Source organism: Monomorium pharaonis, chromosome 6 (genome assembly GCF_013373865.1).
Source record: "Monomorium pharaonis isolate MP-MQ-018 chromosome 6, ASM1337386v2, whole genome shotgun sequence".
NCBI classification, from domain to species: domain Eukaryota; kingdom Metazoa; phylum Arthropoda; class Insecta; order Hymenoptera; family Formicidae; genus Monomorium; species Monomorium pharaonis.
In genome coordinates, this window is record NC_050472.1 from 2,303,133 (window position 1) to 2,323,878 (window position 20,746).

Here is a 20,746-nt window from a genome sequence, read left to right on the forward strand (position 1 = left end):
GAAAATTAACATTAAAAAATCTTAAAATGCAAATCGCTCTAAAAAATTATTTTAAATGTGATTATCTTAAAAACATGATTTAAGAGTTTGGAAATTTAAAGAGCCCTAAGAATGATAACTTGTAGTTGTAAGAATACAAAGATTTTTGAGAATATAGTACTATACAATATACAATTTTGATTAAAATTTGTTGTTATAAAGTAAATCAGATTTTACACTATTATCGCCTGCTTATTTATAAATGTGATTGTATCATGTGCAGGGTCATCCAGTTGGACTGATAGGAGAAGATGGAGGGGCTACGACAGGAGCACTCAGTGATGGTGTTCAAGGCATTGAATCATCTGAACACCATAATCCCCCGGAAATGCTCGACGGACTTGATGGTAAGATTTGCACACATTTTCAACTTTACGACCAAAATTTCGTTTAGATTTAACATATTTCCTTTTTTACATTTTACCGCAAGCTCTAAATCTGTCATTAACTTGTACATTACACATGCATGAAAATTATATTCGGTATTATCTCTGGCACAATTAACATTCGGACGAGATTAAATATCGAGCTTGTAAACAGCAATAAAAGATTTGGCGATACATTAGTTTGTTGTAAAATATCGTACTTAATTTGCGTCAAGCTCGTCGTTCCAGATGTTCGAAGTCGCGCGAGCGAGAAAAACGATCTCTTTGTCAAACAATATGGGGGAAATATGTTACATCTAAGAAATCGAGGGAGATTTGCATGCACTTTTTTGCAAGGATTTGACACGAGTCGAGTCGTACGTAGGTGTCGTCCAAAGCGAGCATCCCTCTATTTCCAAATCTGGCAAGTGTAGTGAGTGTAACTTTAGAAAATGAAAGACCTCTTTTACATATATATATGTACATGTGTATATACATATATATATGCATACACGCTTTGAGACAAATATCTCAAGTTTGTATGTCTGTATATATATCTGACTACATATGTATATTACATGAACCCTTGGTGTTGTGGTGATGGTATCGTGCATTTGCTACGTCATTGTGGTAGTCTTAATTTTACGTGTGTTAATATATATACAGAAAGAAATAAAACATAACAAAACTCGTTGGTTTGGGACATGGTATCAGCAAATGGACTGTACTCCTATATCTTTTTTCTTTTTTTTTTAATCCGTGTCCGAGATTGCGATGGTGTGTGGGTGCGACTGGCTGAGTTCATCTCGCTGTTCTTACACGTGCACGTGGCGCGTGTGCGTGTGTATGCGTGATGCCACATTAACGAACTCCATTTGCGTGAATGCGTGCAAGTGTGTGTAGTGTGTGCGAGATGACATGTATATATACTTACTTATGTCATATATATTATATATAAGACATATATATATATATATATATATATATATATATATATATATAAATATATATTGTATATATGCAGCATATATGCGTACTCTGCGTGCACGTGCGGTCGCAGACGTACGCGTATATGCAATTTCCATGGCGGGACTCTCTGTGCATGTCTTTATGTGCTGTTTTTTATTTCCTATTCTCTTATGTACCCTTTTGCCGTATCTTGCGTCACCGTGCCTGGCGATCTTGATCTTATATTCTCACGTCTCTCTTGCGCTGTTCGTTTCGATCTATACGAGTGAACGAGAATATTAGCAGCAAAATGTGCAGTCGTTGTGCATCTCGTTGCGCAATCCGTCGTTTGCGTTAATAAAGTTGCCGGCCGCGGGGAAAAAAAATCCGTTACGTAAGACGTTTCCTATGTTACGTTACTTGATACCACGAGATGCATATGAAGGTTAACGCGATTATACAAGAGCGCAGGATCCGAGGATCTGATAATTCCGAAAACCTGTTCTAAAATTAGAGAGATTAAGATGTATGAATTAGATTTTGAGATTTTAGACTTTGCGGATTCTTTCTGACTTGACCATCCGACTTTTCACATGTATCTATAAAAAAAACCTCTAATTGGCGAACTTATGAGGTAACTTTTCGCGAAATGTTCTTCTATCGTTTGTTCACATTAATACGTCATCGCTTATTTATAGTCACATGACTCTTATTCACTGCGCATCGTCAATGCATTAATAATAGTCGCTAGTAGCGGCAGTAGACAGCAGCAGCAGAAAAACTCGTAACTCTAGGCTTCTTTCATTTTTCCTTCTAATGATTATTTCCGAAGAAACATACGCGAGTAAAATAGACTCTGTTGCTAACGCTGTTTCTTGTTTATCTTTCACATCCTCGACGTCGTAGCGATCTCGTCGTCGTCGTCGTCGTCGTCGTTGTCGTCGTCGTCGTCGTCGTCGTTATTGTCGTCGCCGTCGTCACTGCTATCGTTGTTGATAGTTACTAGATTACGTACTTCTTGATTGCATATTCATATTATATCTAGTTAACTGAAATCTTGCACGAGCTGCATTATGCAATAGTTGCCAGTGGCCGCGAGATGCGCGCGTTTGATCTCCGACGGAGCAATTTATGTATAGGCGGCGTTTAAGAGTTGGGGACAAAGTCGATAGTCCGTATCGCGATCTCCGCAGACTGTGCATTTACCGTAGAGACGAATCGGCGATCTCCTTACTGAAGTTCTCACACTTGAATGTTTATTTTCCATTCGGTTTTCTTTTCGTATTTCAAGTTTGACGTCTCTTTCCTCCTTTCTTTCTCTCCTGTACTGTATTGTGACAGTATCTTTAGTTTCTTGGAACGCGATGAGATGACAGTAGAATTGCGCTTTTTACATTGGTATTGACATTTGCTACGAGTAGGTAATTATAGATGAGAAAGAGCACGGGGCGAAGTCCTCGATGGAATTGATCGATTCTCTGTCTTGTTTCGATAAGCGCGAAAGAGTTTTAATTTTTTAAAATTATTATGTCCTATATATCTACTTTTGTTTTTTTATGTCTATACTATTTTTTTTTAATAAGCAAGATTTTCATATATTTTCCCAGCGCTTATAAAAACAAGAGAGAGAGGGAGAGAGAAAGAAAATCAAGCAATTCCATTAAGTATATTACCTTGTATAAATACGAGTGTGATGTTCGTTATGATATCTTCGTTGATTTTGAAAGTAATTGAGAGAATTCCCTCTTCTCTGCAACCATTTGACGTAGAGTGTGACTTATGGGAAGTATAAAGGATGTTCTATTTAACGTTATCGTCCGAAATATTTTTTTCACAATAATAATATTTTGTGTTAAAATAGTAAAACTTAAAAAAAAATAAAAATTTTGTTAATTAGTGAAAAAAGATTCTTAGAAAATCAACAAAATAAACTTTAATCTCACGGATTAGAATAATATTATATGTTTGCAATAGAAATTTTTGATATTTTGTAACAATCAATTAGATTAATTTTATTAATACTTAAACATTATCATTTGTGTCGAACAACGAAATAACATTTATCCAAAATATTTGCTTAAAAAAAAATTTTTTTTTCTTTTTCGAGAAAAATTGCACATTGCAATTGAATTATTTGTATAATATTTATATAATTTTTGCATTTTACGGCGAAAAAATGAAATAAAAACCGTAATAAAATATTTGCATTTTGAATATTTTTCAAGAGAAGGCTATTATATTTACATTGTTAATGGCACTTGATAATTGTGATAATAAAACAGGATTCAACATTTAATTTTGGAATATTTTATTTCATAAAAACATTTTGTATTTTTGGACACTATTTTTTTTGTAGAAACAACTTTGCATATAACTTTTCTTAAATTTAATTAAAAAGTTGTTGGAAAGACATTATATTAAACATTGCGCAAAGAAATAAAGGAATTGATAACGTCGAATCGACCATCTCTACGTATTTTGGGATGATACTAGTAGACACAGTTGGCATCGTTAATAAATTATGACGAATTCATCGAAACGGGACCTTGTATTCCAGGAACGACAAGGACTTGCAAAAAAGAAAAGGATATAAGTAAAGACAGTCACAATAAGTTAGGGCACTCGCAGATCGGTATGGAATGCTGTAAGCTGTGCGGCAAGAGCGTAGCCAACATAAAAAAGCACATGAAATCGCACAACCCCGACAAGCACGTATGTCACATATGTATGATGTCGTTGACCAGGTCTGACAATTTGAAAAGGCACATTAAGTTGAAACATGGCGCACGGGAGGGCACCTTCGCGTCATCGTTTCTGCGCATGGAGCACAAACATTTTTTAGCAAAATCCGAGCCGGGTTACTTAACTTAGTAACTCTTGCGTCGCATAAACACACAGTATGTCCATGTGCAAAATATATTAACCGCGGATAGCGCGAGGATCTTTGAATCGATTATCTCCTGTCAGGAATTTCGATTTCTTATCGGAAAGGATACAATTAAAGTACTAGAATAACTTAAATTTTATCTCCTATCCATGAATACAACGATCCGCTTCGCGCCAAAGAGATAGCAAGTTGCAGGATTGTATCTTTCGATAGATCCGTTCATCTTTGGATTTTTTTTTAAATGAATCTTTCCTCGGATGCACGGATCCTACGATTCATGAATCGTCGCGCACGCATATCCTCTACACACATAATTTATTTTTCTATCATGTATAAAGCATAGCTTTGCGCGCATGTGTTCTGTGCCAAGAACTATCATATATTAATACCATATACCATATAAATCTTGTGCCCATTTCTCAATTAATTAGCATTAATCGCTACGGTCGATATGTCGTACGAAGGGCCCTCCTCGTCGCATAAGCTGTACGTGACGTTTACATCGTGTGCGCTTACGTATTTCTCTCATTTAGAGTATTATTTAAACTATAAAATATATTTATTCTTGTGCGTTTTAGCTCTTAAGTATTTAACTCTAATGAATAAGATGCGGGAATCTCTTTCTCTTATCTGAGACAAGCTGATTCCCTTAGGTATAGCGGAGTGTTCGTAGAATCAGTATAGCTGGAGATCTCAGTGAAAGTAATGTCGAGTACAAAAAACTTCATTCCTGTTCTACCTCCTGCTGAACGTCCGAACATCATCATATTACTCCGAAATACGGAAGACGAGTAACGTTCCTTCAAGATTACAGATTCTCCCCCGATCTCGTAATCGCGTCCTCCCTTTCGTCATTTCCGTGTCACGCCCGAGTGTTCGCGGACCGTTCCATGGCTCCGGGAATCTCGCGGCGTGTAGGATCTTCCCTTGAAACCTGCGTCCCCGGACGCTAGGACTTTCGAATTCCTGGATTTTCGGACTCCAGCATCTTCGACGACCCGTCTGTATTACGTCTGCAGACGCGCAGCAAAAATATATGATCTAAATGGTATTACATACTTTTTTATACGCACGCGTCGCAAATGATTTTGCACCTGTTCTGATTGTCCTGGGATCTTCATTAGATCGTATATGTGTGCGACGTGATGATATGTTTAGCGTTACGTAAAATTCAACAATCTCTCTTACATTAGAACGGTGTGCAAAAATAATGGTAAGTCGAGTGATTTTTTTTTATTATTTCGAAAACAGCGCGATCGATCTGCCTACAGGAAGATGATGCAAAACATTCTTCGACGCGTGTACGTAAAAATCTATATATTTATACGTATATTATATTTATATGACGTAGGTTGTGAATCACGTCGAAGACTGATTTCTGTGTGAGCTGTTGCGGCTCAAAAATAGTCATGATGAAACTAGTCCCGCAGGCCCATAGGCTGTTACGAGAAGAAAAAAAGAGAGAACAGGCTTCTTAAGGAGCTCACTTGTGGTGCCTTTTGCTTAAGTACAATGATAAATCGCTTTTCACGAGATAAATAATCATAATACGATAGTAATTATAATAAGCGATGCGATACTTCCCTTAGGCAGTGCATGGTCATACGTTCATAGCCCTTGTACGTCGTTATGTAACACACCTATCCTTTTTTTCTCCATCTGCGTCGTTCTCGTTCGTCATGGCTCTTTGGATCAGAATGGCGTCGAGCCAGTTTTTTTTTTTTTTTTTTACCTATGTTCTTTCTCTATTTGCAGATGCGACACTTTTAGCTCTTGAGCCATTGAATTCGCGCCAATAGCGGGCGTAGATCGAGCAAGTATGTTTCCAAGATTTTTTTTCTAGTATTTGTAAACTCAAAATACTGTTTTAGATAATCGTCCATCCTTTTTTGTTCCGCCAAAACTCATGGACATAGCTGCTATCTCACGAAAACCTTTAGCCTTCTCAAAAATCCGCGAAAAGAACATTATGTAGGATTAGCCGAAGTTTCCACGCAGCTCTACAGGATTAAGTGTAACAAGGTCGCTCCCGTACTTGCAACATCTCGCAGTTATTGAAATTCTCTGTCCTCGTCGGTTCCCCGAGGGAATTCCTCGACGGTGTCGCGCTTTTTCGAAACATTCTCGCGCGACCGGCGCGACGAACTTTTGCTATCTGTTCTTTCCCGACAAAGCGACACCGCAGTTTCATGTGGTAACGCGTGTTTTGTTCCTCTTTCCACGCTCACCCACACGCGTTACGCAACAAACAAACGTCGTCTCGTTTCGTCTCTCGTCGAGCGGATGCGTTCTGGCACCGTCATGGTTTCCGGAACGGGCAAAAAATGAAGGCGCAAAACTCTCGGGAGCGTGGAATTCACTTACAACCGAGCCACTTACTTTGATTGTGAACAGTAATCATAAGACACGGTTTGCCGAGTGATTCATTTATTAACTCGCTCATTTTTATTTCTCTTTTGTTATCGAGGCATTTCTAGTTCATTCACCTGGAGTCGGGTCTTTAGTAGGATGAAGTTTTGGAAATCTGATCTTTTATTCTTATTACCGTTCTGAGTTCTTATTACCGTTAAACACTTGGAACTTTATACGACTATGTTTTAATATGTATATTCAAACTTGAAAACTTGAATTGCTCGAAATTTTAAGATGTTTAAATTCTTAAATTCTAATTTCGGCAACTTTACTTTCTCAGATCTTAAATTGTATCCTTCCCGTAAAGTACCAACATTTTTCGCTAGTCAAAGGTAGACCCGCATCGATTGCGCCAAGTGATAGTAAAAATTGCAAAAGTTCGGGCTCGCAGAGCTATGTCAATGACATATCGACTGTTTTTCCGACGTGGCTGTCGGGCTAACGACAAACAAACGTCATTCCATGAACGCAACATGACATGCGGTCGTACTTGAGAATCAAACGGATTGGAAACCATTGTAATGTCCCCTTGCCAAATAGTGACATAGGTGATATGTATTTCGCATGTCCGATATCATTTCTTTAAAACAAATTTTGCCTTTCGCCTTTTGTATCGTTTATTTATTTATATTTATTATTCTTCCATTTCTATTCTTATCTCGTGCTACAACGTTATATTTTCTTTTCATTCATCGTCTTAGTTTCTGTTAGATCATACGTCGAAATTGCCTCTTCGGAGAAACGATCTGTAAATATTAAAAGCTTGCACTCTGTATGCATCTGCCGTGCCGGAACTCCTCGGTACGTTTGTATGCGGAATTTGATACTCTCGCGTGTAGGATCTACGAATGGCACGGATTCTTGAATCCGCAAACTCTGTCTCCGTCTCTTCTCTAACAAGGAGGACACGTAGCCGGGGCGACAATTCGGATCTGGTAATATTAATCTCCACAAGTTGGCCGTGACGTGCAGCCGTAACGTGGCGGAGCCTGCTGCGCTATATCTCGCGCAGGACACGAGAAATGTCGTGTTTCGGCACGGCACCTCGGTATCATAACTTTCCGACCTTTAACGGTGGAAAATTGTCTCTCTCTTTCTCTCTGGGTGACGTGGTAAAGCGATGGATGGATGAATGGCGTCGCTGCATTAGCCCGGGCGGCAGGGTCCAAATGGAAATTAGTATTACGCGAGACTTTCCCTGCCGCAGCATGGTCAAAGGGCGCTCTCTCTCTCTCTCTCTCTCTCCCTCTTGCTCCACGGTTAAGCGATAAAAAGCTCAACGGCATTTTGCATCCCTCCTGCAATAGCTCGGTCCATCGATCCATCGTTGCATCTAATTATACAGCCCGCCCTTCATTACCCTAATTACTCTCGCAGTATGTCTTCCGTCCTCGATTCCATCGATCTGTTGCGGTGTTCTTTCTGGTTTTTCCGATCGGATATTTTTATAAAATTGTAAACTTTTATGAATTTACAAAAACATATCTGTTTAGCTATGTTTAGATTTAGCGAACAATTCATGTGAGAGAACTATTAGTACTTGTCGTACGTAATTCGTTGACTAGAGGCTCTTATCTTATCTGAAGTTTCATTACATTTATCATTTTAACGATCAACAGCGCGCGTCGCGTTCCAACGTTAATGATTTTTACCACAACAGTGGGACGCTACTTTATTTTCGCGATGCTGTTAAACACATTTTATAATTTACGCGCTCGGGGAATCACTCTCAATTAAAATATCACGGGCTATTAATAATTCTTCGATATTTTCTCGCAAATCTATACAATCTTTACGTCGTAAATTTTTACTTCGGTTATCCCACTTAAGTCGTGCAACTTGTGAAGTTCTCCTACTTGGTTTTGTTTCCGACCTGTTTGTTTCTTTTTCCGCTTTAAGCTCCACTTCTCCCCGCTCCCTCGCTCGTTTTCTCTATTGCGCCTCGATTCCATTGTCGCCTCTAAAATCACTATCTCGCGGAGTTCTTTCACCGATACTCGTTCCGTTCACCGCACTTATTCTTGACCTCGATCGATCATCGAATAAAGCAGCTCCGTCGGCGAAACGGCGTATTATAGCTTTCTTTCTGCTCTCGAGACGTATCGGTTGTTTAATATTCTCATGCACAGGCGGAAGAGCGAGCGTGGCACTCGTCCGAAGAACGAGGTCCTTTCCCGACGATAAGCTTCTTACCGGCATATCTTCTCGCCCTTATTACACGAACGCACGTTCGTCTCGCGACAGTTGGATGTGAGGTGGTGGTGGTGGTGGTGGTGGTGGTGGTTCGAGGATGAAGGCACAGGATGGTGTCCTCAATAAGAGGATCAGCGGGTGGAGGTGCGCCTCGATCTGTGCTCCGCTCGCAAAGAGTTTCGTTTCTCGAGCACACGACAAGAGGCTTTTCGTCTTTCGCGCTCGTGCTTACTTTAAACCCCGATGGTTGGCTTAACCAATGGAGGAGAAATCAGAGCCGCCGCTGGCTTCCGCCGATACGTCCTTGAGAGCTCGCTCGAAGGACTAGAAACTTGGCGCGAATCTCATGAAACTCTCCTGATCGCGTCGGGCCATTAACTGTGAGATTTTTAGTTCAAGAGAAACGTTCTTCTATGGATATCTCTATAAAACAGTCAAAGTTTTAGAGCTTTACTTTGTTCGTATACCTATTTTATTTTTTTAACGACTTACAGCGTGCACCTTTATTATAAATCTCCGAAAATTTATCTGCAAATTTTTTTTCAATTATTTCCTTTTTGTAGCTATATGAAAAGAACGGTTTTGCTGAAGTATCTAAAAAACTTTTTTAATTGATTCTGTTGAATTAATTTTTTGAATGTTGTAAAAAAGTTTTGACATTCTAGCAACCAGTTTGAGCGTCCGACATAATTATTTTAATACTTAAAAAAAAATTATTTTTTAAACTGTGTCTATACACACAGAACCTAGCTAAATTTTTAAATCATATAGCAAAATTGTTCTTTCCATGTATATTGTGATCACAAAAAAACACTTTCCTATATATTTTTATGTATGAGCACATTATTGTTTTTATTACATGTAATTATTACATGTTTTTATAGACATGTAAACTCTTTATGCTGGCACACGCTGAAAATCTTTGATGCTTAGAACCATTCTCTATGTTATTAAATAATTTAAATGCATTTGATCATTGTTAGTACCAAATGTTTAACTGAATATGGAATATTCTCTTTACGTATATCGTGATATCCTCGTTATCGCCATTTCCGTGCAGTTCAATCAACCCTCCCTTGTGTCTTAAGTGGTTACATGTTCGGGTTGTGGTATTGTCTTCGAACAGACGGTACGTATTCCACAGATCTGTAGCACAGCATAGCTACTGTATAGCCACTGACAGGAATACTCGAAATGAAGTTCCAACGGTCTTACGAGTGGTACTCTGGAAATCAATCGTATCAGGAAAGTTTGTAGCGTCGGAGTTTCGTTGCTCCTCGAAATTCACGCGACACAATTTGCAATAAACGATTTCATCGGGACAATTGAGAATTAACCACAATTACGTTATACATAGAGTAAGTCATGCTCCGACTGTTAGATTACGGACGAAAAATAATTCCATAGGTAATTTTTTGATGTACTACCTTTAAAACTTTGGATTCCGAAAGCGTTGGTTCTCAAATTTTTTAGAGATTTTGCATAGCGTGTTTCTTCAATTTAATAAATATAGACAGTGTGCAAAATTACACAGCAACAAACCATTTTACGTTTTATCGTGGAAAAAATACCTTCAGTTTCTCGGCTCAAGTTTAAGTAGAGATGGAGAGATTTTGGAAAGATGCTTTCTCGTTCGATGGAAATATATGTGTAACGCTCGCGGCAAATATTTCCTCGGCAGCCACGTGTGAATTTAGTGCGGCACCTGGTTCAACGGAAAATAAGAAAAAAAAGAGGAAAATAAAAGAGGAAGGTACGAGTCGTTTCTCGCGCATGATCGTCATTCGCTGAGGGAGACACGAAATCTTGTAGCAATACCATACCGAATGGGCCACTGTGTTGAATCCACGTACATAGATCATGTGGCTACACTCCTCAGCATATATGCAGTTTAGTCGAACGTACTGGGAGAGAGAGAGATATGGAGGAGAGACGCGCACAATGGAGGGTGGGAAATACACTCTGTTCTCTCCTGTTCCCGTCGTTGCATCCCCTCGCCCTCCTCTTCTCCTCCCCGCTCGTCTTCCAGCGGCTGCTGCGTCTCCTCGTCTCTGCCCCTCCTGCATCCCTCCTCCTTGACGGCTCTTTCTGGCACAGCGCGGTGATCGATGCCGGTGTATGAGAGGGAATATCGGGTTCCACACGGCGCGAAGATTGGGCGTTGTTAGCACGAGCAATTTTTTAGACTGCGCGTCTTTAAGCATCTATATTCATAATCTCTAAGTATCTACATTTCTAATTCGTGTGTTTAGACAGCTACGCGCGTTTTAACGGGACATTTCTTCGGTGCGTTATATTTACGTCATATTCTACGGACAAAGTAAAAAAGTGCTGAGCATTAATTTTAATAAATTTTATTATATATTATCTACATCGGTGTGTGTAATAAGATGGGAAGAGATAAAAGTTTCGCCGAGATATACATTTGGATTCATTATTCAGAATATAAACCGGTGTATACTCCCTTCGCGCGTATATCAACGTTGCGGGCCGAAAAATAGAGACAACTTACGTGCGCAGCGCCCGCTACAAAGTGTGTTAAGCTCCGAAAGGGCTCGCGCCCGTTTCTCTCACTCTCCTCTGCATAATAAATCTCTCCGAGTATCCCCTCCGCTATTCTGTCCTTCCCTCAGTCCCCATTTTCTTTCTGTCTCTTTTGCACACGTACCTCCGCCCTCTGTCCTTTATCTCGCTCCCTCTTTCTCTCCCTGTTGCAGCATCGGTCGGCGATGCTTGGCAGCTGGCTGCCGCGCCGCTCGCCTCCGCCCTTGCTTGCATCCCTACGAGCTGAGGGATGCTTGTGCAAGGGATGATGGTAGCGGCTGCTAGGTCGAACCCCTAACTTTGTAAAGTTTGTAAAGAGGATACTGTGGAGTATCGGAGTGAGAATTCGATGACCCTTCCAGTTCCCTTGCTGCCATCGTATACAATTTATCTACAGATGCCCATTAGAGTTTAACGTGAACGCTTGACGATTATTTAAATTTGACTCTTTGACTAGACAGAATTGTAGCGTGATGTTGGCCTTTCGGTGAAATCCTGTTATTGAAGTAGGTTTGAGAAGAGAAGGAGAGAGAGAGAAAGAGAGAGAGATAGAGAGACAGAGAGACAATTAACTTGTCTGGCTAAGTTGCATGCTTTTTGGATCGATGTGGGACGACCGATAGACGACACGAAGAGCGGGTGCATCTTGTCAAGTTCCAATGCGATTTAAGGCAATTAATTCCGGTTCCGGCGAAGAACGATCTCCTTATTCATAACTCGCGCACCTCGTCTCTCGCTGTACGATCAACAAGATCGAATTAGCTCTTCCGATAATCTCGCTCGTTCAGCCAGGGCCGGGAAAATTGGCGTCTCATTTACGGACGGCTCGCGTTATACAAACAACGCCCGGGCCACGTAATTTCCAGCAGAGCCAAACCGCATCCGCCTCATTCGTCTTTGTCTTGAGCGTTTGTGCAGGAATACTTCCACTTCCGACTGGTTCCACTTCCGTGCGACGCCCACCGTCGGCCCGCTAGGTATTTAAATACGTTCGTGCCTCGCGATTTCGATATAAATCATCATGCGAACGCGCCTGGCAAGAGCGAGCGAGCGAGCCCCTGCTCGGTGATTGTAAGGGTTGTGTTACGTCCCCCCCCCCCTTGATAAAATCAGTTTCGAAGTCTCGGAAATAATCACGCTACGAATAGACGCTTGCTTGTTACACTTAATACGCGCAGCCGTCTGTCTTTTCCGATCCGTCCCTCCTATCTGCTTTCCAAGTTCTGGCTCTTTCCCTCGAAAGACACGCGGAACTTTAATCGTGACATGAAATAGTAGAATTTTTATCTTTTCTAGTAAATTTATTTATTACCTGCATTTTTCTAGTTTTTACTATTTTACAAATTTTTTTATTATTTTAAGATTGTATTTCAGAATTTTATTTATTTCACGTATATCTCGAAGGCTTATGGTTTTTAAGCATCTTAATTTTATCATTGTTCTTTTCAATTTTTTGGGAATTAACTTTTATAAATTTAAATATAATTTACAATGTACTAACGTAAGAACAAAAATTGAAAAAGCTGTAATGTGCTCGAGCATTTTGTGCTTTTTATCATTCGTGCGCGAAACATCAGATTGCGATACACGAATTGTTAAGAATAATCAGAAATCTTGGCAAAAATACGGTCTGATATGTGCGCTTTTGCATATCTTCGGTATGCGTAAACTGCACAAAGAAAGAGAGTATACCAGAGTAAATAAATATACATATGTATGTATATTGGCATGCTGGTACGTGCGCCGAAAATTCGGGCTATAAAAGTGGAAGCGATGGGAAATTTTCGACGAGGACCGACTTTATCCCGTGGAAAATCCGGCGCTAATGCACCGAGAATTTTTGACGGAATTCGACATGATTTCGGTAGCTTCGACTTTCCACAAAGAGCTATCGTTAAAGAGCGCACGCTCTAAAACGCGATGTCGTTTATGGTGAAAGCATTTTTGACGACCTTGAAGAGCTATTTTCGGAGCGGCTTATTTAATCGTTCATCCGATCTTTCCTTCGTCAAAGCCCTAGTTCTGCAACGTTTTCCAATTGATGCATTACAAAACTCTCGATCGACATGACGCAAACAGGAAATCATTTATGCATACGCTAATATAATTTACATAAGTTGGCAGTTTGCTCTTTACACGTAGATTGATTCGCATACAATCGCAGATATCAATAAAAATGCAACGCGTAATAATAGTTTGGTATCATCGATCAACGTCACTCGTACGGGTCGAATCAAGATCATCGTGGCGACGGTCGAATCAGGATTGCGCCATCGAACTTCATTTCCGGACGTTAATTTCGCAGTTCGATAATAATCTGTGGCTATTTTGCAAGCAGGAGAAACATTGATATTGTCGGTAGTACATCGATTCCTCCGCTCGAAAGCTAAAATATACATAGTGTCACGCTATCTGGACACGTTATCACGCGCAGTCTGCGACATATATCCATAATAGTTGGACATCTCTTCTCGTTCTAATCATGCGACATTGATCACACGCAAAGTTTGTCATAGTTCAAATATTTTTGGAAGATTATCGTTTATGTTCAATGTTACTTTATTAAAAGTACGAAACAGAAAATAATCATTGACTAGACACTAGGATTCACCGATTTTATCTGAATGTGCTTGAATCCTTCATCATTGTAGAAAAATTCTGTTACTTGATCATCAAATCTGGATGGAACTTGGATTTCCCTCAGACATTTCATTGATCTTTGATACAAGATATCTTCGAGAAATTGAATAATTATAAATAAATGGCATGAGAATTAAATAACATTCGGTAAATCGAGGCTAGAGTGCATCTGTACATTAAATTCGCATCGAACGATGAGAACTCAATGCAGAAAACGATTCGATTCGCGACATCGCCTGTGTGTGTGTGTGTGTGCGTGCGTGTGTGTGCGTGTGTGTGTCGTAAATATTTAAATACGACTTTTCGCTGAATCACGAATATTGTTCACGTCAGAACTTACATTTTTCGTTTTGACAATCTTGACGAAGAAGGTACTCACGATAACGATGCTGTCAGGGCCTACTGCGTTGACCATCGCGCTTGTTCTGTGAACCTTCATCCTATCCCTTTCTCCTTCATAGAAAATCGTATCATAAAAATGCCTGCCTATGCGCCAACGTAGATTAATGCAATTATCGTAAGTATTTAATTAACCACCTTCGAGGCTAATGTTTGTGTACTTAGAGAATAGGATTTTTATATGCACGCGCCAAACAAAATTTTGCGTTACCAAATTTTTGCGTCGTTTAATTTTTAACGCACACAGTGAATTTTTAACTAGATATCATAATGAATCAAAGTATTATCTTGCAAGAATTTATGGATTGACATATTCGGATATGAAACGTTCGAATTTGGATGTCTTTGAATCTTTCGATATCCGGCTTGTGAAACTAAATGGCAGAATTCCAAGATTTGACTCTTTCTAGCTTCTCGAATCGTATCTGTTATGATCGACTTCTATGATAGAAGTTTCTATTGAAGCTTCGATTCTTCTGTTGTAGTTTCAGTACCAATTTAACAAAGACAATGATATCGGAAAAATTTTGTTTGACGCGCGTATCAACTATTAAGATTTAAGTGAGTAAACAGAGGTGACGAGAAGTTACCAGATCAAATATTGTAATATTTTTGTACCACAAAAAGAGATTTGTGAAATAATAAACAGTGATTATTTAATCTAACCCATCGCGAATCACGGTCGTTATTTTACGCTTTATCGGTCGGATACTCTTGCGATTTGATATTCGAATCCAGTTATTTTTTTTTGGAGAAAAGGAGCTCGGTTCTGCCAGAAAACCGAAAGAGAGGATATGCGCTTTCGTGGTTCATGTCAGGGAATGCGAGAGTCTTTCTATTGTTTTTTCTTCTAACCGCAACAAAATAATCCGCGTCAGCGTGTGCGTAAAGAGCACTATGTTTTACTTTTCCTCCGGACAAAGGGGACAGATTCTCGTTTACTTGGAGTTTATTCTTGAAATTTATCATTTTCCGACACACAGGTGCTTTGCCTTTGCCATTTTCAATCCTACTTTATCTTTTTTATTCGTACTGTCTCTCTCTCTCTCTCTCTCTCTTTAATTTCTCATTTCTCTTTTCTTTCTTTCTTTCTGGTCTAGCTCTTACGTTTCGGCCTTATCTAAATTTATGCGAATCGCGAAACAATCGTAACAACTGATGCACCTTCGCTCCTTCATAAGAAACGTATTCTAATTCGGTGTTTTTCAACCTCTGTTCTATTGAAAAATCTGATTCCAATAAAAAAATTCGCGTGCGATTATATTTTTAAAACCTTTTATATAATCTCTTCTATTTTTAATTGAAATGAAAATCTCAAGCAAGTAGCAGCAACACAAGGTGTTCGAGAAAGGAATGTACGAGTAGCTGAGTTTGTTTTGGGCGTTTTGCGAGATAATTGTGGCATAAATAATTATGCATCGCGAGTTTGTACAGTATCTATCATATTACGTGTTTTATTGAAATCAAGATCAAAGGGATTACCTACCGTAATTTTGTGCGGAAGAGGTATATCGATAACAGAAGAACTTGAAATTGATTGGTAGATCTTATTTCTTTTAAATCCCACGTTCTCCGCTCTGTCGAAATAGTTTGATAATTAAATTCCGAATGCTAATTAACTCTCTCTGAGCTATTGATATGCAACTTCCGCGATTGGATCTCTCTATGACGTGCCATCGATTCCTCGTGCATCTCGAGGCATTTCTATCGCGCAGAAAGGGTTGAAAAACACTGTTTCTAACCGAATCTAACCGAGGCTACTGCACTAACAAAAGAGACAAAAAATGCACATGTATATCTAAAAATAATCTCTCCCAACCTTGTGTATATGTATAATAAAAAAGCGGCCGTGTACAAAGCCTTTTTTTTACAGCGTCGACGGGACGTCGTTGCCGCGGCTGCATTCCGCGAGCACTCGTCACGGAAACTCGGAAAAGTGGAAATAAAAAAGTAGTGCGGGGGCGATCGGGTTTCATTGAAAATCGAACGGTTGCCGGGACCGACGAAAGTTTTTTCACTCGTCTGTGCCTCCTCCTCGTTCTCCCCTTCCTCATTCCCTTGGTCTCCGTTGTGTTTCGCGAACCCTTTCTTGGCCTCGGTCCTCTCATCGATCGGAAGCACGGAGTGACCTTTCACCTTCTTTCTCCGCCGCCCCCGCGTCGTCACGCGAATATTATTTAAATCGCGCATTAATCGGGAACGGAAGCTAGCGTGAATGCAGCCGATCGATACGACGATACACCGCGGCGGCAATCGGCTTGTTGAGGGGGGTAGACAGCGATTTTAACTCTTTGTGGCACTCACCATTTTCCCCGAGTAGCTGCGTATAAGGTGACGCTTGTAAACACAGGGTAATCGGGGGAGACACGTCCGAATGCACTGTAATTTTGCGTAGGCAACGTGTAAATACAATGCGCGAATATTCTTTAGTTTTCTACGATATAGGGAGACTTTTTCTGTACGACTAATTCTTTAGTTTGTAGTAACAGAAAAACCGAGTAGTAAAAAGCTAACGGTAATAATTAATAATTTTCTATACATGGAATATAAAATTAAGGTAATTTATAAAATTGTACAGTTTCACCTTTCGCGCAAGCTACGATTAATATGCGATTAATATTACTTGTACAGTTATTGCTGTGAATTTAATCATAAAACTTTTTCCGGTGGTTTCTTGTATTTTTACCTTAAAATGTGCTTCGCTTCGCACGTTGCTGACTTTGCAGCAAAATAAAGTGGCACGTGACGGGTAACCATCGCGAAAATAAGGCGGTTTGCAAGGGGTTAACACGCGATATCATGCTTGGGGGTATCGTCAGAATGGAGTCTCTTGTTGAAGTTCAGTTAGCCTATTCGGATCTCGCCCCGACAAGAATAAACAGCATTCTATAGGGTGTTCTGTAGTGTTGCATGCAACATATTTCTTTGAGAATTGAAGAGAATATTTTAGTGAAAATTTTCTAACTTTATTTACATGTTTTTAAACACAAATGAGGATTTGAAGATTCTAAGCTAAAGATGCAGGGAAACTTCAAAATCTAAAGATCTAAACATAAATGTAAACGCAAGCCGATAACGGCGGACATTAAATATTTCCATGTACTGAAATAAAATTTTTATATTGATTTTTATACTATGTAGGCATTTTTCTTTCTCTTACACCCTATATTTTCATTATGATTGTCGGTGGATATGCCGGGTACGTGCAAATACGTTAAGTGAGGCACGTAAAAACGAATATTGATCAGTCCGAATGGCGTCGCGAGCTTTCAGGGACTCCATTTTTCCAGATCACGGAGCACCTCGAGTGTCATTTCTCTGTCGCCTGTTCAGGAATAAATCACTTTCGACTCAGTCCGCGTCTCTTTGTAAAAATGAATTAAAATAGTTTTATTCATACTTTGAAGTGAATATAATGTCAGTATTCTTTAACGTCAGCTTTATCTTATATATTGTTTCAGACTTTTATCTTTAAGGACTTTGCATCCGCTTTCCTTTCGGCTGTATGCATTTCCTTAAAAATACATTTCGGTCTCCTAACTCTGAGAATATTTGTGCTCGTCTTTTCTCTGTTTTCGATTCATATACGAGTACAACACTTATTTTCGTTCTCGTTATTAAGCAGAACGGGTAGATTGCTCGTTTTAACAAGAGAGCGTAATATTAGCAGAGAGAGCTCTGACGGTTCTGAGGACTGCGGGCTTGAAGAGAGGGATTTGACGTTCTGAGGTGTTCTATGCGTCTCGGCGACAGAGGGATTTCACGCCATTATTGGGTTTATGTACAACGCAGCGCGCGCATACGCGAGCAGTCGGGAACACCGCACCGCTCCTCGCAGAGTGCTCCATTACATTTCAGGTCTATCTCTTCCGTTTGAGATTTCGGTGCCGGGCACTCGCTACTTCGGGACAGACAGAACCATTTGGTGCCCTTGAATAATACAACGACCTCGTTTTCGCTCGTGCATTAGGATATGGGAGTATAATTGTTTCGGTCGTCTAGCGCATACGTATCGTTTTAATAATTAATTAGCCCGACCGGCGTAATGTCGGACATGCGGTGCACCGCCTAATTTCTTGGACGTCTCGTGGAAATTGTAATCTGTCTGTGGTGAACGTATTTACTTTGTCTTGCTGAAGAAACGCCGTGGATAAGGAAATAAAAACAGAAATTTGATTAGTTTTGTAGCGAATGTAGGTCGACGATATTTAAAAAAAATTTTTTTTTATTTATACGAGGTTGACATATCAGTTGTTCGTAGCATGTTTTATCAAGCACTCGAGGGATCAACGCGATACCGGGAGAAAAACCTTTACGGTTAGCTCGCTTTGCTTTTACGCACAAAACTTGTACGCCCGTTTTACGCTTTCTCTCTAATTAATCGCACTGGTTTGGAGTTTGGATCGATGTTTAACGAGGACTTACGTGTCTGACGCTTTAATCGCACGTTCTCGTCGTATGCCTCGAGCATCTCGCATTTCAATCGCGTCGAGAGGCAAGTGTTTGCACTTCGTTCGAAGACGCGCGGTGTACATCTTCGACGCATCGCGGCCCCGTTACTGGGTGCACCCTTAACAGATATTTTGCATGTTCTTCGTATCGAACGACAGTGGCATATCAGAAAACTGACTACATTTCCAACGATTAGATTACTGCGTGAAATAATTTCTTGACACAGAGGCAGAGAATGGGAAAAAATATTTAAAAAAGGACAGAAATGGATAATACAACTGTTGCGATACATTTTGGTTTGTTTTTTATGTTGAAACGTGAACTTCTCAGTTGTGATATTTTAGTTAATATTATTATTTAATAAGAAATTTGACAAAAATTTTCGCTATTTCCGGATATATCGTAAGCCACTTTTTTGTCGTTTTACGAAGGCAGTGCAAAATTCGTGTTAAATAAACGAGAGCGGCGGCGTTGCTCGCTTAACTTACCAACCCGAAGCGTTGCTTAATTTAATATTTATTCCTTCGTTATAGCCGCGTTTTTTTTTTTATATCAGATATTTGTGAAAATAGCCTGTAAGAGCTCGCGCCTCTTACAAAGTGAAATTCCATGTTTTTAAATACAAAATTATTAAGCGCGCCTTTCGCGCACAGGGAGAAAGAAAGAGAGGAAGAACGTCTCTCGAGAGCAACGAAGTTATTTAGTACATGAGCTCGCGCGACTCAATTTATTTAAATTTATTTAAGCGATACAATGTCTTGCAATACATAAAGAGCAGCGACGCCTCAAAGGGAATGCCGCGGTAACGAGTAATCGATTTTTCAAAAATCAAAGGCGCCGGTTATTTCGTGAAATATAATGACATCCTTATCAGCTAATATAAGCTACTTTCCTATATAATAGGCTAACGTAATACTCTTCCTTCACTGTACGTCAATTTTCGCGAATATATCACTTTATCCGATTACGGAAAGCGATATTTCAAATTATTGCGCTGGTACTTTTCTCATGGTGACAAGGAGGGATTTTTTTAATTTTTATTATTTACGTTTTGTAAAATATTTTTTCTCGCGTTCTGTCTGTCTCGTAACTCGATTCAACGCGCGTTCAGGCTGTAACACATTTACAATTGTATACATACACAGTACAATTCGCGAGAAAGAGGGGAGGATTTTTAAGATAAAGAAAAGAAACGTAGAGAGATAGGGAAGCAAGCGACTAAAAAGAACTCAGGAACGACGAACGCGCGAAATTAACGAGAGTGAGATCGAGATCGGAGGATCCAAGGATACGGAGGGATCTTATTTGCATCTGCGAGGAGTTAAATGTCCGACGACTCCCAGAGGACTCAAGACCTCGGGGATCTTAGAATCCGAGGATTCGAGAAGCCGAGTATCTGTAGGTTCAAGATTCCGAAGATCGAATGTCTCAAGATCCTAGGACTCGATGATCTAGAGATCTCTGAATTTCCAAGAATTCGAGAATCCAAAGATTCAAAGACCCGGAGATCCCGTCCGCAGTTCTGGAATCCGTGGATTCGAGGATTTGACTTGATCCTGGAATCCGAGAGACTTCCACGAAGTCGAATGCCTCACCCGAGTATCCAAGGATCCGGCGACCCTCGAAAAAAGAGCCAAACCAAAAAGTATCCAAGTAACCACAAAGCGAAAGCAGCACTGAAACGGCATAGAAATAACAGTAACGTAATCAGAGTAACATGACGAAAAAGTCAGATAATAAGAACGGAAAAGTAAAAAAGAGAAAAAAAGAGAGAGAGAGAGAGAGAGAGAGAGAGAGAATAGAAACACGAGTCGTCGGCGACCGGGCGACTCGCCGCGTCGTGTCGGGAAGCCAACAGTTGAAAGTG

The 20,746-nt window shown here is 39.9% G+C and overlaps 1 protein-coding gene across 7 annotated transcripts in view; it reads left to right on the forward strand.

The window, feature by feature from the left end:
* LOC105831496 (sex determination protein fruitless) overlaps positions 1-20,746 on the forward strand; it is a 59,078-nt gene that overhangs the window by 12,709 nt on the left and 25,623 nt on the right. For 5 of the 7 annotated variants that reach the window (XM_036287956.1, XM_036287955.1, XM_012671659.3 and 2 more), the window contains exon 4: positions 263-386. In XM_036287956.1, coding sequence (XP_036143849.1) covers positions 263-386 — 124 coding nt within the window. Of the gene's footprint in view, positions 1-262; positions 387-3,909; positions 20,630-20,746 lie in introns of those variants that run through there. The other 2 variants (XM_036287953.1, XM_036287954.1) reach the window with 1 other exon arrangement.